General features: G+C 39.2%; 1 protein-coding gene across 1 annotated transcript in view; it reads left to right on the forward strand.

The window, feature by feature from the left end:
* The window catches only part of SERINC5 (serine incorporator 5), a 106814-nt gene extending 94060 nt beyond the window's left edge, over positions 1-12754 (forward strand). The window contains exon 12 of the mRNA XM_077139324.1: positions 1064-12754. Coding sequence (XP_076995439.1) covers positions 1064-1211 — 148 coding nt within the window. The 3' untranslated portion in view covers positions 1212-12754. The remainder of the gene's footprint in view (positions 1-1063) is intronic.
* The last annotated feature ends 5294 nt before the right edge of the window (positions 12755-18048 follow it).

The following is an 18048-nucleotide window of genomic DNA, read 5'->3' on the forward strand; positions in this document are numbered from 1 at the left end:
GTTCATCATACTTTATTATTATTATTTAAATTATTTATTTATTTATTTTTTGAAATTTTTTTATTACTCACATGGAAAAAGAGTGAAATGTGACGAGGTGGGGAAGGAAAATGAAATGGGGAGGGGGCGTGCAGAGTGCCCAGTGGGGCTGGGGGTGGTGAGGTGGTGGGCTGGAGCAGTATTCAGGGAGGGCTGAGCACCGAGAAGATTCTCCCCTTCCTCCTTTTCCTGCTCCTGGAAGAGGATGGGGAGGGGCCATGGGAGTTTTCACTGTTGTCGCCCGCTCTGATTGCCCTGGGAATGCCTGAAACAATTGGTCTTGTCAAGATAGTTAATAGCAAGTGTTGACAAGAAGGTGGTGTGATTGGAACCTCCCATGCTTCAAGTGGAATGTAAAATGGTGCAGCTGTTGTAGATAATAGTCCAGCAGTGTTTCTGTGATTAAACATAGAAGCATGATATCATCCAGCAATTCCATTCCTAACTGTCTACCCAAGAGAACTGAAAATAGCCACACAAAAACGTGTGCATTCATGTTTGAGCAGCATGATTTATAATAGCTCCAAAGAATCAAATGTCCATCAGCTGATGAACGAATGAGCAAAATATGGTGTATACATACAACGGAATGCTATTCAGCCCTAAAAAGTTCTGATACATGCTACAAGGATGAACCTTGAAAACATACTAAGTGAAAGAAGCCAGTCATAAAGGGCTACATATTGTATTTGTATGATTCTACTTATGTGAAATATCTAGAGCAAACCCATAGAAACACGCTAGACTGATTACATGGGATTGGGGGAGATGGTAGATAAGGAGTCTAGGATTTATTTGTTGATGAAAATGTTCTAAAATTGTGGGGATGGTTGCACAATTCTGGGAACACACTAAAAGCTATTGAGTTGTATGCTTTTAATGAGTAAATTGTGTATGTGAATTATATCCCAAAAAAGTTTAATTAAAAAAAAAAGTGACAGCAGGAAGACACCCAGTGGAAGAGACCTTCTCCCCGCATGCACTCTACCTCCTCTGATCACGTCTGGGTTTCTTGTTTCCACAGCTACGAAAGCGCCAACATTGAAACCTTCTTCAGCGAGAGCTATTCCGTCTTCTGGGTCAAGATGACCTCCTGCTGGATGTGTGTCGGGTTGTACCTTTGGACGCTGGTCGCACCCCTCTGCTGTCCTTCTCGGCAGTTCCTGGTGTGATGAGCTGAGTGAGCCCCTGACCCCGTGGGCCTGCAGGCTGCAAGTGATGTCCTTTGACCAGTGTCCTGTGGGTTTGAGCAGTGACTGGTGCACTGCAAAAAGCTGGCAGCGCCTCACTGGCTTGAGTGGGTCTGAAGAAGCTTTCAGAAAACAAACAAACAAACTTCTGATCAGCTTTTTAATTCTAAAGTTTTAGAAAGAAACTACCGGCTTCTAATTATGGGTGATATATATATAATTTGTATATCTTACCCCTAGAAACTGGGAGAGCAGTGATGTTCATATTTTCCTTCTGCATGATTTTACCAAAACAGGGTTTGGAGCATAGCCTTGTTCCATGGGGACTGAACGCCTGCTTGGTGGGTGCTCTAACATTGGTATCCTTGGAATAGAAAAACATGCCAAAATCTTGAGCCCCTAGCTCCAGAGCCCAGGCCCCTCTCAAACACGCCTGCCTCCTGGAGCCTCGTCCCCTGAGGACGGGGCTCTGGCAGCAAAGCCCCCTGCCCACGGCCTTCTGGCATTGGTAGTGCAAAGGAGGAAGCACCTGCCTTTTAACTGCACTCTCCATGCTGTGTCCTCCCGGTCCCCAGGCGTTTCCCTGTGAAGCTGCAATGCTGGGAATCACAGGCTTCGCTCTCTGCACTGCCCTTCCCAGAGGCCTCTTCTCTTTCTGGTTTCTGCTTCTTTGTTATAATGTGAAAAAGCACAGTTTTCTCTCATTTCTCACGTGGCCGTCCATACCGCCGTCGCCACCCAATCCAGGTTCCTGCAATAATCGTAATTCTTCCTTGCGCTGTTTTTCACATGACTCGAAAGCAAGCAATATGTTTGTTGTTTTCTTTACCTGAACGATGGAAGACCACGGTTCTTAACTGTTACTGCTGTTAATAAGAATTCTTTAAGGGCCTTCACTGAAAAATGGCGTTTGGACCGAAGCCTGCTGCACACCTCCTTCGGTCGCTAGGGTCAGCCCCTCAGTTTCCCTTCCACCTTGAGGCCTTTGAAAACGTGGAAGCCAAAGGGCTTTTGTTTCCTGGGCCTGCCGTGTGACCCCACTGCTCCCCTCCGAGCCAGCTTCCAGCTTCCACGGCGTCGGTTTCCGGAGGTGAGCGCGCGCGGGCGGGGCCATCGGGCTGCCCAGGTGCAGCCTGTCACCAAGTTGTGGAAGTCTCCACGTCCGCGTAAAAGGAAAGGCGGGGCAGGGCGGGCCTCTGACTAAGCCCTAAACGCAGCCACAGGAACTCCCAGAGTGCACGCTGATAGTCATGCTCGTAAGATGATAGGCAGCTGCCACGGGAACGTCCGTTCTCAGTGTTGGTGTTCTCAGTCAAGGAAGAGGTTAACTCAGCAGAGGTGAGCTGGGGGTGCTGCTGTTATCATTTCACATACGAATAGAAAGAATCCTCCTGAGTTCCCTGGAAGAGAGGGTCTGAGAATAAAGAGACTCAGCCCCAACTGTGTTTCTGAACCCCACTGTACAAGTCAAGCAGAATTGTTTCCCACCTAATCTAGGCTCTAGGGTATCACAATAGTGGCCTGGGAAATTAGTCAGTTTGCTCTCTACCCAAGAATAAATGGGAGAGAAAATAAATGGAACGGACGAATTCCTTCAGGAACTTGCCTTTTTGACAGTATTTGAGATTCTGCTTTTAAAGGACTCTATGTGTGTATGTGAGCCTTGTTTTGTAAATTTTTTAAGTTTTCTTTTTTTAGGGCATGAGTTCTGTGTGCTCGGCAGTTCAAAGATCCTCAAGTCACAGGATGAATAACCATGTGCTAGTCTCAGAAACCCTAGTTAAGCCAGTGGCAGCGTTCGGTGGGTCTAGGGAGAGCAGCGTGGGCTGTTTGTACAGCAGCCCCTGCTAGAGGGCCACTGGCGCGGCTGATCCAGTAGCACGGGGCCACTGGCTGGGCCAGCTTTAGGTAAGACCATGAAAAGAAACAGGTCAGGACCAGGGTGGCATTGGTAATTAGTTTCCGTTTTTAACTCTTGCCTATTAGGCCTTGATTTGTCTTCTCAGCTGGGTCTGTCTGCACGCTGGGTGTGACCTGAGAACTGGCACTTACACCAAACCGAGGTCATGTATTCGTCCTAGGTTGACCTTTGTTAACTGTCTTTCCCGAACACGAGGAAGCTCAGGGAAACACAGAGGAAAGGATGGTGCCAGTAGCAGGGCCCTTGGAACTTCTTTAGCCAACCCAGCGAACCACATTTTCCCAGCTGCTTAAGATTTTGTGTGTGGGATAAAATTCCCTTCTGAAGGTTGGTCTAACCCAACAGAAAGAGTTACCATCACTGTGATTTTTATCCTCAACTGAAAATGTTAGAAAGTGTATCTGGATAATCGAAAGAGTTCTGGATGTGCTCTGAGGACAGAGGACATATAAATGCATCAATAAATAATTGACTTTAATGATTATTAATTGTAACGAACAATACTCAGGTGATGAGTCAACATTCATGGGTTTTAAGAACCTATACTTTTGTGCTTTTGTGATTTAAGAAACTGGAAATATTGTGCCAGTTGCTTTGAGCTTCCATAACTATGCTGTTAATTTAATTACTCACTGATATCTTTTTTAAAAGATAGAACTTTGCTTTCTACAACTTTTTGTATATGATTTGAAAAGTGCTTTCTCAGAAGCTGCTGGTCAGACTCCTTTAGCTGTGACAGCTGAAAAAACGTTTTTTAAAACTATGTGTTTGTTTCCTCTCCGCCATCCGTCTCACATGGAAAATAGCAGATAAGCCACTTTCTTTTTCCCTCTCGTTTTCATCAGTAGAAACACTAAGACGGGGGAGGGTTTCTTATGGACATGATGTACCTAGATGCTGTCTGCTGAAGACAGACTATTTCTACCATAAACCTACTTGGAAACACTGTTTGGGGCCTATGGAGTTGAGCTTTTGTAATTCTGGTGGATTGGTTAGTTTTGATCTTGTCCTCATAGTTTTGGGGGAAATGGTTTGAGGATATTATTTGCCAGAGGTGTTTGGAGTCCTTTTGTAAGGTAGGTGGGGTGGGGGGTGGAAATGGGGATATTTGGAGGGTGGGTTCCTGGGCTTTGGACTTTGATTCCCAAGTGGATGGCCATGGGGATGGGCTCCCACTGCATGTCTTTGATTTCCAATTCCTGAGTGGGTTCTTCACCACGAATGCCCTTGCCATAGTGTGTGTCTGCCCCTCCCACCCCAAACTGTCACCGTCTGCCTTTTTAAGATTATGTCCTTATTTAATTGTTTTTCTAGAAATTTAACCACCATTGGTGCTTCACGTTATCTGCGAAGGGAATTCCAGAGCCCGTTATTTAAGCTGCCTGGGCTTTGTTTTCTCTCCCTTTGCTGCCTTTCTAAACAGTTTCTCAATACGGTGCACATCTGTGTCTGATGACTTTTGGAAATGAGAAAGGGCTTACCCCACAGTTGAGAAGGGTCTGTTCTCAGACCTTGCATTCCAGAAAGAACTCTGGACCCTCCTTTATCAGGGACTGGGCGCATGAAATTATCTGTAGGATGTTCACCTTAGCTTGCTAATAGAACAGATTTCCTATGGCTTTGTTCCTAAGGCTACTGTGTTTCCTACCACCTCTGTTATAATTACGAAGTGTCCTATTTTAATTTAATTTTGCATTGCAGTCAGATGAGCTTCTAATCTTGGGCCTTGCATTTCACAATACTGGAGAGCTGTTTACAGAGGTCTTTAGAACTCATGCCAGCCATTCTAAAGATCTCTTATTTTCTCAGTATATCAAATTTAGAGAGGCCGTCACTTTGAAGGGAGGAATTAGTGGCTTTTACCAAAGAGGTATTTGTTTTTAAAAACCGAAAAGAAAAATATTTTCAGAAAAAAACTTAATTGGAGAAGGGCAGAGAATAACAGATTAAGAATGCATATGTCCAAATCCACTTCTAAGTTGAATCATATATATGAGTAAGATGATGAAAGAACTCTTTAAGATAATCCTTTGGGGTAAAAGATCCTGGGAAATTCTCTCAGGTAAAGAAAGCTTACAGCAGATGTATAATATATATGTCTTGAGAAGTATTTATAAAAAATTTAAGAGGATTGTTTGTCTTCCTTTATTAAAGATTTTAAGTTTTCTTACTTTGTGCAAAAAAAAAAGTCTACAGAAGTGTTATAGCCTTAGGTAGTAAATTTTGCAAAACTGTTAATTTTTTAAACTTTTCTGAAACCAGTTAGTTGTAGCCAAATTATGTGGTTATATTTTGCTTTATTAAAATTTCAAAATGTTTTATGTGTAGTAAGTCTACTACTGTTTATAATTGTCTCTGAGGTGGTTAGGATTTGGGTAACTTTTAATAGTTATTTTTTCCTTTTAGCCACAAAACCCAACTATGGATTTATATTTGTTTTTAGAATGCTAATTTTTCTACACAGTATCTGAAGCTGACCAGTATTTTCCTTATGTAGAGATCCAAAAAGTTTAATACAATAACTGTACTTTAATAAAATGAAAATTGAAAACCATGTTGTCTTTTTTATTTCAGATACATATGTTTAAATTCCCCAAGTAGTGTTTTCCAAAGACTTTGCTTTCAAATTTAATCAGTTTTCTCCTAAGCATCATAAAGTCTGTTCTGATTCTTGACAAGAAATACACAAGCATGAAAACTCAAACCTTCTGTCTTCTTCCTTGAAAGCATCAGTGGAATGCTTACTTTTTCCTTTCTGCTTTAATCACTCCTTAGGTAGTGGAGATTTGACCCTTGTTGGGTATAAGTCATATGGTGGACCTTAACCTTTGCTTTTCCCAGCAAGAATGTACCTGAATATCTTATGGCTGCTATGCATGTTTTGGAAGAAGGTGAGGCCAAGATAAGGGTTTAGACGTTTGATTCTGCACATGTTTGGAGATACCTGGATATTTTCCAGAAAGTATTGCTTTAGGTAGACCAGTTAGAGTAACACATCCTCCTGGTTCAAAGGAAGCTCCTTGGATTTTGGATTTTGGTTTCATAGCCCAAGTTATATGAAGATGATTATGGTGAAGCTAAAGAAATGCCCTTCAAGTTGTGTACAACAAATGTCTGAGTGGGCCTGCAACTGTGAACAGAGAAATCCTGGATCTCATTTCTCCCTATTTAGAGAGGCAGAGATGGAGCCACACACCACTAATTTGCACAGTGAACCATCTCCTTAATCCTTGTAGGAGGTTATTATGTATATATGGAAAAAATTAGGACATAGGAAAGGCATCTTGGGGAAGGAGACAGTTGAGTGGGCCTTAAAAGGTAAATAGGTTTTTAGTTGGTGGAGGAAGAAAATTCTTTGCCGGGTGAGTTGTTGCCTTATATGTCATAGGAACACAGTCTCAGGTATAACAGAGACTTTCAGCAAATGACTGCTTTACTACTTTACACAGCACAAATATCACCAAGGAAGCCAACTGCCTATATCAGCGTCAGCAGCTTTGCCTACCCTACTTCACTTCAGAGATGAGGGACACTTGTGCTGCCCCAGTGTTGGGCTTTGTACATGCCATGGGGAGGAGGCCCTGCTAGTGATCAAAAAGTGTAGGTAATGTTTTAGCTGTATTTTACAGATGAAGAAACTGGGGTACAAAGAGATTAAATAGCTTGTTCATGGGTATAAGTTAGATGGTGGAATTGGGGAAAAATCAAGGTGATCTGACTCCAGAGCACACACTCTTAGGCATTTTCCATGAAGAAGGATAAAATTAAGTTTTATTGATAAAACTTAATATATTTCCAGTATAATTTAGGACCACATAGATTTTACTTCCCTTCCTGTGTTACATTTGTACCTCCTTCTATACCAAAAATTCTGGCTCTCTAGAACACAGAGTGATAGAATATTCTAAACTTATTGCTAGCATTAGTCCACATTTCACAAAACGGCAGTCTAGAATAACAATATCAGTACAACTACCTCCAATTATGATCACTAAAAAGCTTTTTGTCTGTATGCTGTTCCCACTCTCCACGCAATTCTTTTTTTGGCATGGGGCAGGCTCTGGAAATTGAACCCAGGTCTCTGGCATGGCAGGTGAGAATTCTACCACTGAACCACCATTGCACCGCTCTCATGCAGTTTTTTCATGTACTACATCTATATTCTAAGTGTTCATAGCCGCTATATACTACATTCCCTTTAACCCTCCTTTAGTCTTGATTCTCTACTTAATTGTATGTTAAAATATGATCAGTACTTGTCCTTCCTCATGTGGATGTCCTTCTAGTCTTTGGTTGTTTAAAGCTCATTCTCTAGTAGTTTCCTCATGAAGAACTCATGGAACTATATCTCTGAGTTCTTGCATGTTAGTAACATGTTGACGGTGTCCTTTACATGTGAAAGGTTTGCTGGTATGAATCATTGCTGTCAAAAAGTCAGAAGGTGACACAATTTTATTTCCTTTTTATGTCAGTTGCTGTTTTTTGCCAAGATGTCCAGAGAATTCTTTTTCTTTGTCTTCAAGTTCAGATAATTTTTTTTAGAATATGCTTGGTATTGGTCGTTCTGATTTGTCTTTCCTAGAGTTTCATATAAAGGGACTCCAAGGTGGTGTGATGGTGGCTCAGTGGCAGAGTTCTCATCTGCCATGCTGGAGACCCAGGTTTGATTCCCTGTGCCTGCCCATGCAAAAAAATAATACATTAAAGGGAAGCCAATCCCTTCTTTGATTTAACATCGTGTTTTTGACATTGACCCATGTTGCTGTATGTATCAGTAGTTGTAGCCTTTTATTTGCTGAGTAGCGTTCTGTTGCTTAGTTAATATTCTAAACTGCATTCCTCTGTGGATGCATGTTTGAGTTGATTCTGGGTTTTTAACTACAGTGATTTTTATGTGAATAGTCACATTCATGTCTTTTTTTTTTTTGTATGCTTTTCGGTGGGGGTCACATTTCATTCTTTTTCCATGTGACTATCCTGTTTTGCAGCACCATTTGTTGAAACAAAAAATTTTTTTCGGTGGAGGTGGGAGTGGTGCACAGGCCTGGAATCGAACCCAGTCTCCCACGTGGCAGGTAAGAATTCTACCGCTGAGCTACCCTTGCACCCCTCACATTCAAGACTTTGTGCAGACACATGTTTCATTTCTCTTGGGTAAATTACCTAATTGTGGAATTATTGCATTGTGTGCAAAGTATATATTTAAATGTTAAAGAAATCATCATACTTTTCCAAAGTGGCTGCACCATGTATGTTTCCATAAGTAACATATGGGACTCCCAGTTCTTCAGTTCTCACCAACATCAGGACTTTTAGTTCTGTTAATGGAGTGTAGTTGATACTGTGCGTCTTTTTTTTTTTTTTAAACTTTCTTTATTGTATAGTATAACATATATACAGAGCAAAGAAATAAAAAAGCAATAATTTTCAAAGCACTCTTCAAAAAATAGTTATAGGATAGATCCCAGAGTTTGTTATGGGCTACCATACAATCCTCACATTTTTTCTTCTAGCTGCTCCAGAATATAGGAGGCTAGCTCATCACAATTGACTTTTTTTTTTGTGAACAATAACATTGTGCTGGTTTGAAATGACGTATGTACACTAGAAAAGCTATGTTTTAATCCTAATCCTGTTTTGTAAAGGCAGCTGTTTCTTCTAATCCCTATTCAGTATTGTATGTTTGAAACTGAAATTACATCATCTCCCTGAAGGTGTGATTTAATCAAGAGTGGTTGTTAAACTGGATTAGATAGTCATGTCTCCACCCATTTGGGTGGGTCTTGATTAGTTTACTGGAATCCTATAAAAGGAAACATTTTGGAGAAAGCCAGAGATTCAGAGAGAGCAGAGAATGCTGCAGCACCATGAAACAGTGAGTCCACCAGCCAGTGCTTTGAAGATGAAGAAGGAAAATGCCTCCTGGGGAGCTTCATGAAACAGGAAGCCAGGAGAGAAAGCTAGCAGATGACACTGTGTTTGCCATGTTCCCTTCCAGCTGAGAGAGAGAAGCCCTGACTGTGTTCGCCATGTGCCTTCTCACTTGAGAGAGAAACCCTGAACTACATCGACCTTCTTGAACCAAGGTGTCTTTCCCTGGATGCCTTTGATTGAACATTTCTATAGACTTGTTTTAACTGGGACATTTTCTTGGCCTTAGAACTGTAAACTAGCAACTTATTAAATTCCCCTTTTTAAAAGCCATTCCGTTTCTGGTATATTCCATTCTGTCAGCTAGCAAACTAGAACAAACATATATACAAAAGGTTATGAATTTGCAAGCACAGCACCACAATTAGTTGTAGAACATATTTCAGACTTTGACATGGGTTATAATTTCACAATTATAGGTTTTTACTTCTAGCTGCTCTAAAATACTGGAGACTAAAAGAGATATCAATTTAATGATTTAGCATTCATATTCATTTGTTAAATCCTATCTTCACTGTATAACTCCACCATCACCTTTGATCTTTCTGTACCTCTCGTTAGGGTTGTTTGGGCTATGGCAATTCTAAATTTTTGATATTGGAAGGATCTGTCACTAATATGGGGTAGGGAGATGGAACTATCTGATGTTCTGGAGAGGCTGGGCTAGGTTTCAAGATTTATCTGGACCAGGGACCCATCTGGAGGTTGTAGGTTTCTGGCAAGTTACTCTAGTGCCTGGAACCCTTGTGGAATCTTATAAATTGCCCTAGGTATTCTTTAGGATGATATCTTGTGTCTTTTTATCTGCATTTCCCTATAGATTATCCTTTGATGTGCTCATTAGACACTTATGTATATTTTGTGAATTATCTATTCAAATCTTTTGTCCATTAAAAAAGTGTTTTTTTTAAAGAGAATTGTAATAGGTCTTTATATATGCTGGTAAAAATTCTATGTTGGATAGCATTTTATCTCAGTCTGTGACTTGTCTTCATTTACTTGATGATGACATTCAAAATACAAAGGTTAGTCATTTTGGTGAAGTCCCATTTTTTTCTTTAATGATTTGTACATTAAAAAATTTTTTTTGAGAAAGCTTCACACACATATTTTCTATACGTGGTGCACAATCAATGGCTTACAATATCATCACATAGTTGTGTTTTTATCACCATGAAAATGTTTTAGAACATTTGCATCCCTCCAAAAAAAAGAAATAGAAAAGACTCATACATACCATATCCCTTACCCCTCCCTATCATTGACCACTAATGTTTGCATCTACCCAATTTATTTTACCCTTTGTCACCCCTATTATTTATTTATTTATTTACTTATATCCATATTTTTTACTCATCTGTCCACACCCTTGCTATAAAGAGCATCATGCTCAAGGTTCTTGCAACCACACATTCACATTGTAAACTTTATCTCTTTATATAATTATCTTCAAGAATCTAGGCTACTGGAGCATAGCTCAACAGTTTCAGGTACTTCCCTCTAGCCACTCCAATATACCATAAACTGAAAAGTTATATCTATATAGTGCATAAGAATAACCTCCAAAATAACCTCTCGGCTCTGTTTGCAATCTCTCAGCCACTGAAACTTTATTTTGTCTCATTTCTCTCTTCCCCCTTTTGGTCAAGAAGGTTTTCTCAATCTCTTGATGCCAGGTCCTGCCTTATCCCAGGCTTTCTGTCAATGATTTGTATACTTTGTGTCCTAAGAAACTTTTGCCTACCTCAGGTTTGGCAAGGTTTTCTATTTTTTTTCTAGAAATTTTTTAGTCTTAACTTACATTCAGGTATATGATCCATTTCAAGTTAATTTTATATATAATGTGAAGTGTTAAGATTTTTCTTTTCCCATTTAGAGATCTAGTTGATTTAGCATAATTTGTTGAAAAGACTGTCATTTACCCATTGAGTTACTTGGCACCTTTGTAGAAAATCAATCCGATATGTTTCAGTCTATTTCTTAATGTTATCTTGATTCCATTGATCAATGTAATCAATGCAATATACAATATACCAGAAGTGGAATGGCTTTTAAAAAGGGAATTTAATAAGTTACAAGTTTACAGTTTAGTGCTGAGAAAATGTCCAAACTAAGACACCCAGAGAAGGATACTTTAATTCATGAGAGGCTGATGGGGCTGGAACACCTCTGTCAGCTGGGAAGGCACGTGGCTGGCGTCTATCTGCTGGTCCCTTGCTCCTGGGCACCATTGCTTTCAGCCTCTGTTCCTGTGGGGGTTCTTCACTTTGCTTTTTTTTGGCGGGGGGGGTTCCCTTGGCTCTTTTCAGGTTCTGGTTTGCTTAATGTCTCATGGGAAGACACATGTCTACATGTGCTGAGCTCCAAGCATCTCTAAACATCCGTGTCTCTGTTTGCTGAAGCAACTGTTCTCCAAGCATCTACATCTGCTCTATTGGCTCTGAAGTTTCAGTCATCTCCAGCTCTCTTCAAAATGGCTCCTCCTTTAAAGGATTCCTGTAAGCTAATCAAGACCCACCTGGAATAGGTGGAGTCACATCACCATCCAAATAAAAGGTCACACCCACAATTGGGCACATCACATTTACCAGGAGATAATCTTATCAAGTTTCTGCCCTGCAATGTTAAATCAGGATTAAAAGAAATGGCTGCTCCCACAAGGTTGAATCAAGGTTAAAACATGGCTTTTCTGGGGTACATAATACTTTGAAATCCACACAATTAATATATGTCTATTCTTATGCCAGTGACACACTGTTTTGAATACAAGAATTAGAATAAGTCTTTTAAATAGGTAATATAAGTCTTCCAAATTGGTTCTTCTTTTTAAAAATGTGGTTATTCTAGGTCTTTTGCATTTTCCCTTGGATTCAAGAATTAACCTGTGAATATCCTTGATTGGGGTTGCATTTAATCTTTAGATCAATTTGGGAAGAATTGACATCACATCAATATTGAGTCTTTGCATCTATGATTAAATCTTTTGTTTATGTAAATTTTCTTTAATTTCTGTTAGCAAATATACAGGCTTGGACATATTACACAAACTACTCAAGTCTTTTTCTGAGTGCTATTATAAATGATACATTTTTAAATTTCATTATCTAATTGTTAGTTAAAAGTATAATAGAAATACATTTGATTTTTACATATTGACCACCACATAAAGGAGACCTTGCTAAACTCACTTATTAGTTCTAGAAACATCTTGTTTAGGTTCCTTAAAATTTTTCTCTGACATGGTCATGTCATCCAAATAAAGATAGATTTATTCCTTTCCAATGTGTATGCCTTTTTCCCTCGCCTCATCACACTAGCTAGTACCTCCCATACAATGCTGAGCAGAAGTGGTGAGAGTAGATGTCTGTCTTGCCTCCCGGAAGATGTTAGCAATAGATTTCTCCTAGATGCCCTTTCAGTCCTACTTTGCTGAAAGTTATCATCACAAGTGAGTGTTGAATTCTGTCAAATGCATTTGCCACATCTATTTATATGGTCTATTTATATGAAAAGCGTTTATATGCTTTTCCCTTGTGTTCTATTTATAATGGTGAGTTATACTGATTGATATTCATTTAGACTAACCTTCTGTTAGTTCCTTGAATAAAATCTAATTGGTTGTGTTCTGTTAAATTTTTAATGTATTTTAATAAAAATTTTTATATATTTTTAATATATTGCCAAATTTGATTTGCTGATATTTTGTAAAGGCATTTTTGCATCTCTGTTTATGAGGGATATTGGTCTTTTCTTGTAATGACTTTATCTGCTTGGTATCAGGGTAAAGTGTGCTTCATAAAATGAGTTGGAAAGCATAATGTATTACGTGGCAGAGTTTCTGTAGAACTGGCAATATTTTTTTTAACTTTTTATTGTCTAATATAACATATAAACAAAGCAAAGAAAAAAAAATCAATAGTTTTCACAGCATCCCTCAACAAGAAGTTACAGGGCAGATCCCATGTCCTTTCAGATTTTTCCTTCTAGCTGCTCCAAAATATGGGAGACTACAAGGCTTAAATATTTTTTTATCACTGCAATCAACTTTTGTCTTTCATTTTTTTGTGAAAAATAACATATATACAAAAAAGCAATACATTTCAAAGCACAGCATAGCAATTAGTTGTAGAACATATTTCAGAGTTTGACATGGGTTATGATTCCACAATTTTAGGTTTTTACTTCTAGCTGCTCTAAGATACTAGAGATGGAAAGAGATGTCGAATGATTCAGCAATCATATTCATTTGTTAAATCCTATCTTCACTGTATAATTCCACCATCAACTTTACTCTTTCTGTCCCTCTCTTTAGGGGTGTTTGAGCTATGGCCATTCTAACTTTTTCATGTTGGAAGAGTCTGTCACTAATATGGGGTAGAGAGCTGGAACTAGTTGATGTTTTGGAGAAGCTGGGCACTAGGTTTCGGAACTTATCTGGTTGAGGGACCCATCTAGAGGTTGTAGGTTTCTGGAAAGCTACTCTAGTGCATGGAACTCTTGTAGAATCTTATATATTGCTCTAGGTGTTCTTTAGGACTGGCTGGAATGGCCCTGGTTGGGGTTTGGCAGGTTATGATAGGTAGCAAGGTCTACCTGAAGCTTGTGTAAGAGCAACCTCCAGAGTAGCCTCTCAACTCTATTTGAACTCTCAGCCACTGTTACTTTATTAATTACACTTCTTTTCCCCCTTTTGGTCAGGATGGAATTGTTGATCCCACATTGCCAGGGTTGGATTCATCCCTGGGAGTCATTTCCCACGTCGCCAGGGAGAATTTCACCCCTGGATGTAATGTCCCACGTAGGGGGGAGGGCAGTGGTTTCACTTGCAGAGTTGGGCTTAGGGAGAGCCACATCTGAGCAAAAGAGGTTCTCCAGAAGTAACTCTTAGGCATATATATAAGCAGTATAAAATATTTAATAGAATTCACCAATGAAACCCTCTTGGCTTGAAGTTTGTTAGGTAAAAAGCTTTCTAGTTATGGACTCAATTGATTTATCTGATATGGGGTTAGTGAGGGATCTTAAAAATCAATTGCTGTTTGAATCAGTTTTGGTCATTGGTGTCTTCAAGAAATTTAAACATTTAATCTAGTTATTGAATGTGGTCAGATTTAAATCTTTTTTTTGCCATTTGTTTTCAATTGGTTTCATGTACTCTCTGTTCATTACTTCTTTCCAGCCTTCATTTGGATTTATCAAGTATTTTAAAAAATACTCCAATCCTATCTTTATTAGTTCAACAGCTAAACATTTTTGTTTCATTTTTAGTAGCTTTCTAGGGTTTAAATTGTGCATCTTTAATTTATAGTCCACTTTCAAATAATAAGTCATTTCATATAGAACAATATGTTTCTATTTCTCTCTCCATCCTTTGTGCTGTTGTTCGATATTTTATTTCTACACATGCTTTCAATCTCACAATACATTGTTATTCCTTTTGCTTTAAACAGTCCTTTAAAGATGTTGGTTAAAATGATACTTTAGTTACTTGAAGATCAATGTGATCTTTGTAAAGTTTGTAAACAAACTTTAAGGCTTATTTACAAGTATTCATAGAGTAAATCTAGACCAGACGTCAGTTAAATTAGTCCCACTAATAAAGCATGAATTTCTGTGAGTTATGTGTACTTAACAAAGGAGTGTGATTCTCAGAAACCTGAGTGATTCCCAACCCATGTGAGTTCTTGGAAATTTTTCAATTAACACTCCCCATAATTGCCCTTTCCTTGGAAGTGACTGAGCTTATGGAATTTTACCCTGTGCATTGCCATGTACAGTTGAATATCATTTAAAAATTCAAGGGGATTCCTGTGCAGATTCCTGGGCCCTATTTATTTGTGAAGCCTCCTGGATCCTACCCTGGAAATTCCAGCTCCCTTGGCCTTCTGATACTCTGGTCTCTCTTCGATTTAGAAAGGCCAGTGGTCTTTGCATGATAATCCAGAAATTGCCTCCAGGCAAATAGTTGACATAATTGTAGAGCTTGCCTCATTTTTTCTCTCCTTTCAGATAAACTAGTTCTGTGTTGCCTTTTGTCTAATGTCTGACAACTGCTATTTCATGTTTTGCCCAGTTTTCGAATGTTTGTAGCAGGAGTGTAATTCCAGACCTTGTAACGTTTTCATGGCCAGAAGCAGAAGTCATCTTTTCATTTCTTTTTTTTATTTTTAAATTTTTGCCCTTTGCCTTTTTCTGTTTCTCTTAATGCACTTTATATTGTGTTTTCATAATAGTTTCTCCTATGATTTTTTCCTTTTCTAATTCTTGCTTGAATTCTGTCACAAATTCATTTCTGAGTTTTTCTAATCTAACTTCTATTGTGGATTCATGTGATTTTGTTAATGTCTTTGAATGCTTTTTAAAGCAGTAGGTTACATTTTTATCCAATTTATGGGCCTATTGCTCTGGCCTGATTTCATTATCTGTATGAATGTGGCCCTGCTGTATATTCTCCTGTTTTTATTAAAATATCTTTGTGTGGAATATAAACTTGATATTTCTTCCAATCCTTATTTTTATGTGAGATTAGATTCCTGAACTTTTAGGAGGAGGGGTGGTGCAGGGTAGCTTTTAATAACTTCACCTATCTCTCTCCTCTATTGCTTTAGCCTAGTGTTGAAAAGTAGCAGCAAACTTTCTAAGTTTTCCTTGCTTTGTTTCCCTCCCCTAATTATCCTTTGTTTCTGTTTTCCCTATCTTGTGACTGTTTAAATTTCTTTCACTCATGATAGCTTTCATCCATGTGCAGCCCCATACTGAAAGGGGTCCCTGGCAGAGCAGATTGAAGAGTTCTTACTGGGGGGGTGGCGGGCAATGGGGAGGGGCAGGCTATTTCCCACTCGTTTGGATCTAACCTCGTCACTGCCTGCTATTGGAACAGGCACATCCCTGCCAGTTTCAGCTGTTATTCCTAAAATGGCCCGCTGAACTTGCCGGTGAGTTCTGAATGTCACTAGGTCTCATCGTGCTATCCAGCTGCCCCGCCTGAACCCCACTTTCTGAAAGGAGCATCTATCCTGGTGACCCTGTCCTGGTTCACGTTGTATGTAGAATTGGGGGAGGCACCTAACTTGCCTTTTTGCTTATTTCTCAGATTTCTAAACTCAAGGAGCAATAGCCAAGGAACCACCTCTGAGGAGCTCATCCACGACTGGACCTAATTTGGCTCTGAGCTCCACCTTTAATGGGTCATCCTTCCTTTTTCATAAGAGAAGGGCTGATTTGCAGCTGAATAGCTTCCTCAGCCTGGTGCCTACATGGAAATGGTTGAAATGTCAGTGTCGTCTTTTCATTTTGGCCTGATATGCTAGTTTGAATCTGGAATTGATACCCCAGAAAAGCCTATGTTCTTTTTTGTTTTTGTTTTTGCTTTTTAATATTTTAATTGCGATAGCATCATGTACCATAGAGTCCATCCAAAGTATACAATCAATGGCTGACAATATCATAACATAGTTGTGTATTTATCACCATAATCATTTTAAGAATATTTGTATCACTCCAGGAAAAGAAAAACTCATACATCCGATAACCCCGTACCCTTCCCTCTCATTGACTGCTAGTATTTCCATCTACCCAATTTTTTTTTTTACCCCTTATCATCCCTGTTATTATTTACTTATTTTTTGTCTTTTTTTTACTCATCTAACGATACCCTGGATAAAGAGTGTGTCAGCCACAAGGTTTTCATAATCACGCAGTCACGTTGTAAAAACTATATAATTGCATAATCATCTTCAAGAGTCAAGTCTACTGGAATACAGTACAACAATTTCAGGAACTTCTCTCTAGCCTCTCCAATAGACCATAAACCAAAAAGGGATATCTATATAATGCATAAGAATAACCTCCAGGATAACCTCTCGACTCTGAAGTCTCTCAGACATTGAGACTTAATTTTGTTTCATTTCTCTTTTCCCCCTTTTGGTCAAGAAGGCTTTCTCAATCCCATGATGCTGGGTCTCAGCTCATCCATGAGAGTCATGTCCCTTTTACTCTAAGCTGGTGATACTTTTTTAATCCCTTAAAAGCCTTGTGCATTTCCCAAGTCTCTTACTATGGTTCACTTCATTAGATAAAAGCCATCCATACCAATCTCTTTGTGAAGCATCCCTCTCTACTTGGGCTGCAGGTTAGGGCATGGCATAACAACAGCGTAATTCTTAAAAGCTTTTTTGTCTACCTGAAAAGGTTATGAGACACACACTTAAAGATTCTTAGACTCCTTTTTGCCTAGCCATGAATGTCTGAGAATCACCTGTTTAAATTTTTCTGAGATTTTGACCTTGAGGACACATTTTACTTGTGGCATCTTAGATTCTATGTTTGCCTTCAAATTTTTATTTTACTTCATGAATCTATTGCTAACTACAGAAATAGTCCTGGCCCTCTATATTCTAAAATCTGCTTGAAGATTGAACATTTCCTTCTTTAGTTTATCTCTCCCTTTTCCTGTATTATAAGAAGTACAACAATTAAGAAGTCAGTCAACATCTTCAGTATCCTGCATGGAAATATTCTTAGCCAGATTCACAAGTTCATTAGTATGCATTTTCTGTCAGGATTCAGTTTCTATAATTGATCTGCCTAGATATAATTTAGGTCCCCTTTTCTCTAGCCTCCAAGAGCAAATACTGCCTTGCATCTCCAGATACTACCAACAGTCCTCTCACTGCCCTTCATTTCTTTACTTGTTACCTGGTCCCACATATGTAGCAATCACACCCAAAATTTAATGGCTGAAAATAACAACTGCTTTATTTGCTTATGATTCTGTGAGTTAGCAATTTGCAACACCTACGAAACAGCACATTGCTGCTCCACAATGTCTTCAGCCTCCACTGGAGAGGATTCTAAAGGCTAGTGGTTGGCTGGAAGAGCCCAGTCAGGGCCATGTTCTGACAATTAACTCTGTTCCTTGGTTCTCTTCTACATAGATCCTTCCATACAGCATCTGGGTTCCAAGGA

The sequence above is a fragment of the Tamandua tetradactyla genome, chromosome 21, assembly GCF_023851605.1.
Source record: "Tamandua tetradactyla isolate mTamTet1 chromosome 21, mTamTet1.pri, whole genome shotgun sequence".
Classification (NCBI taxonomy): Eukaryota; Metazoa; Chordata; class Mammalia; order Pilosa; family Myrmecophagidae; genus Tamandua; species Tamandua tetradactyla.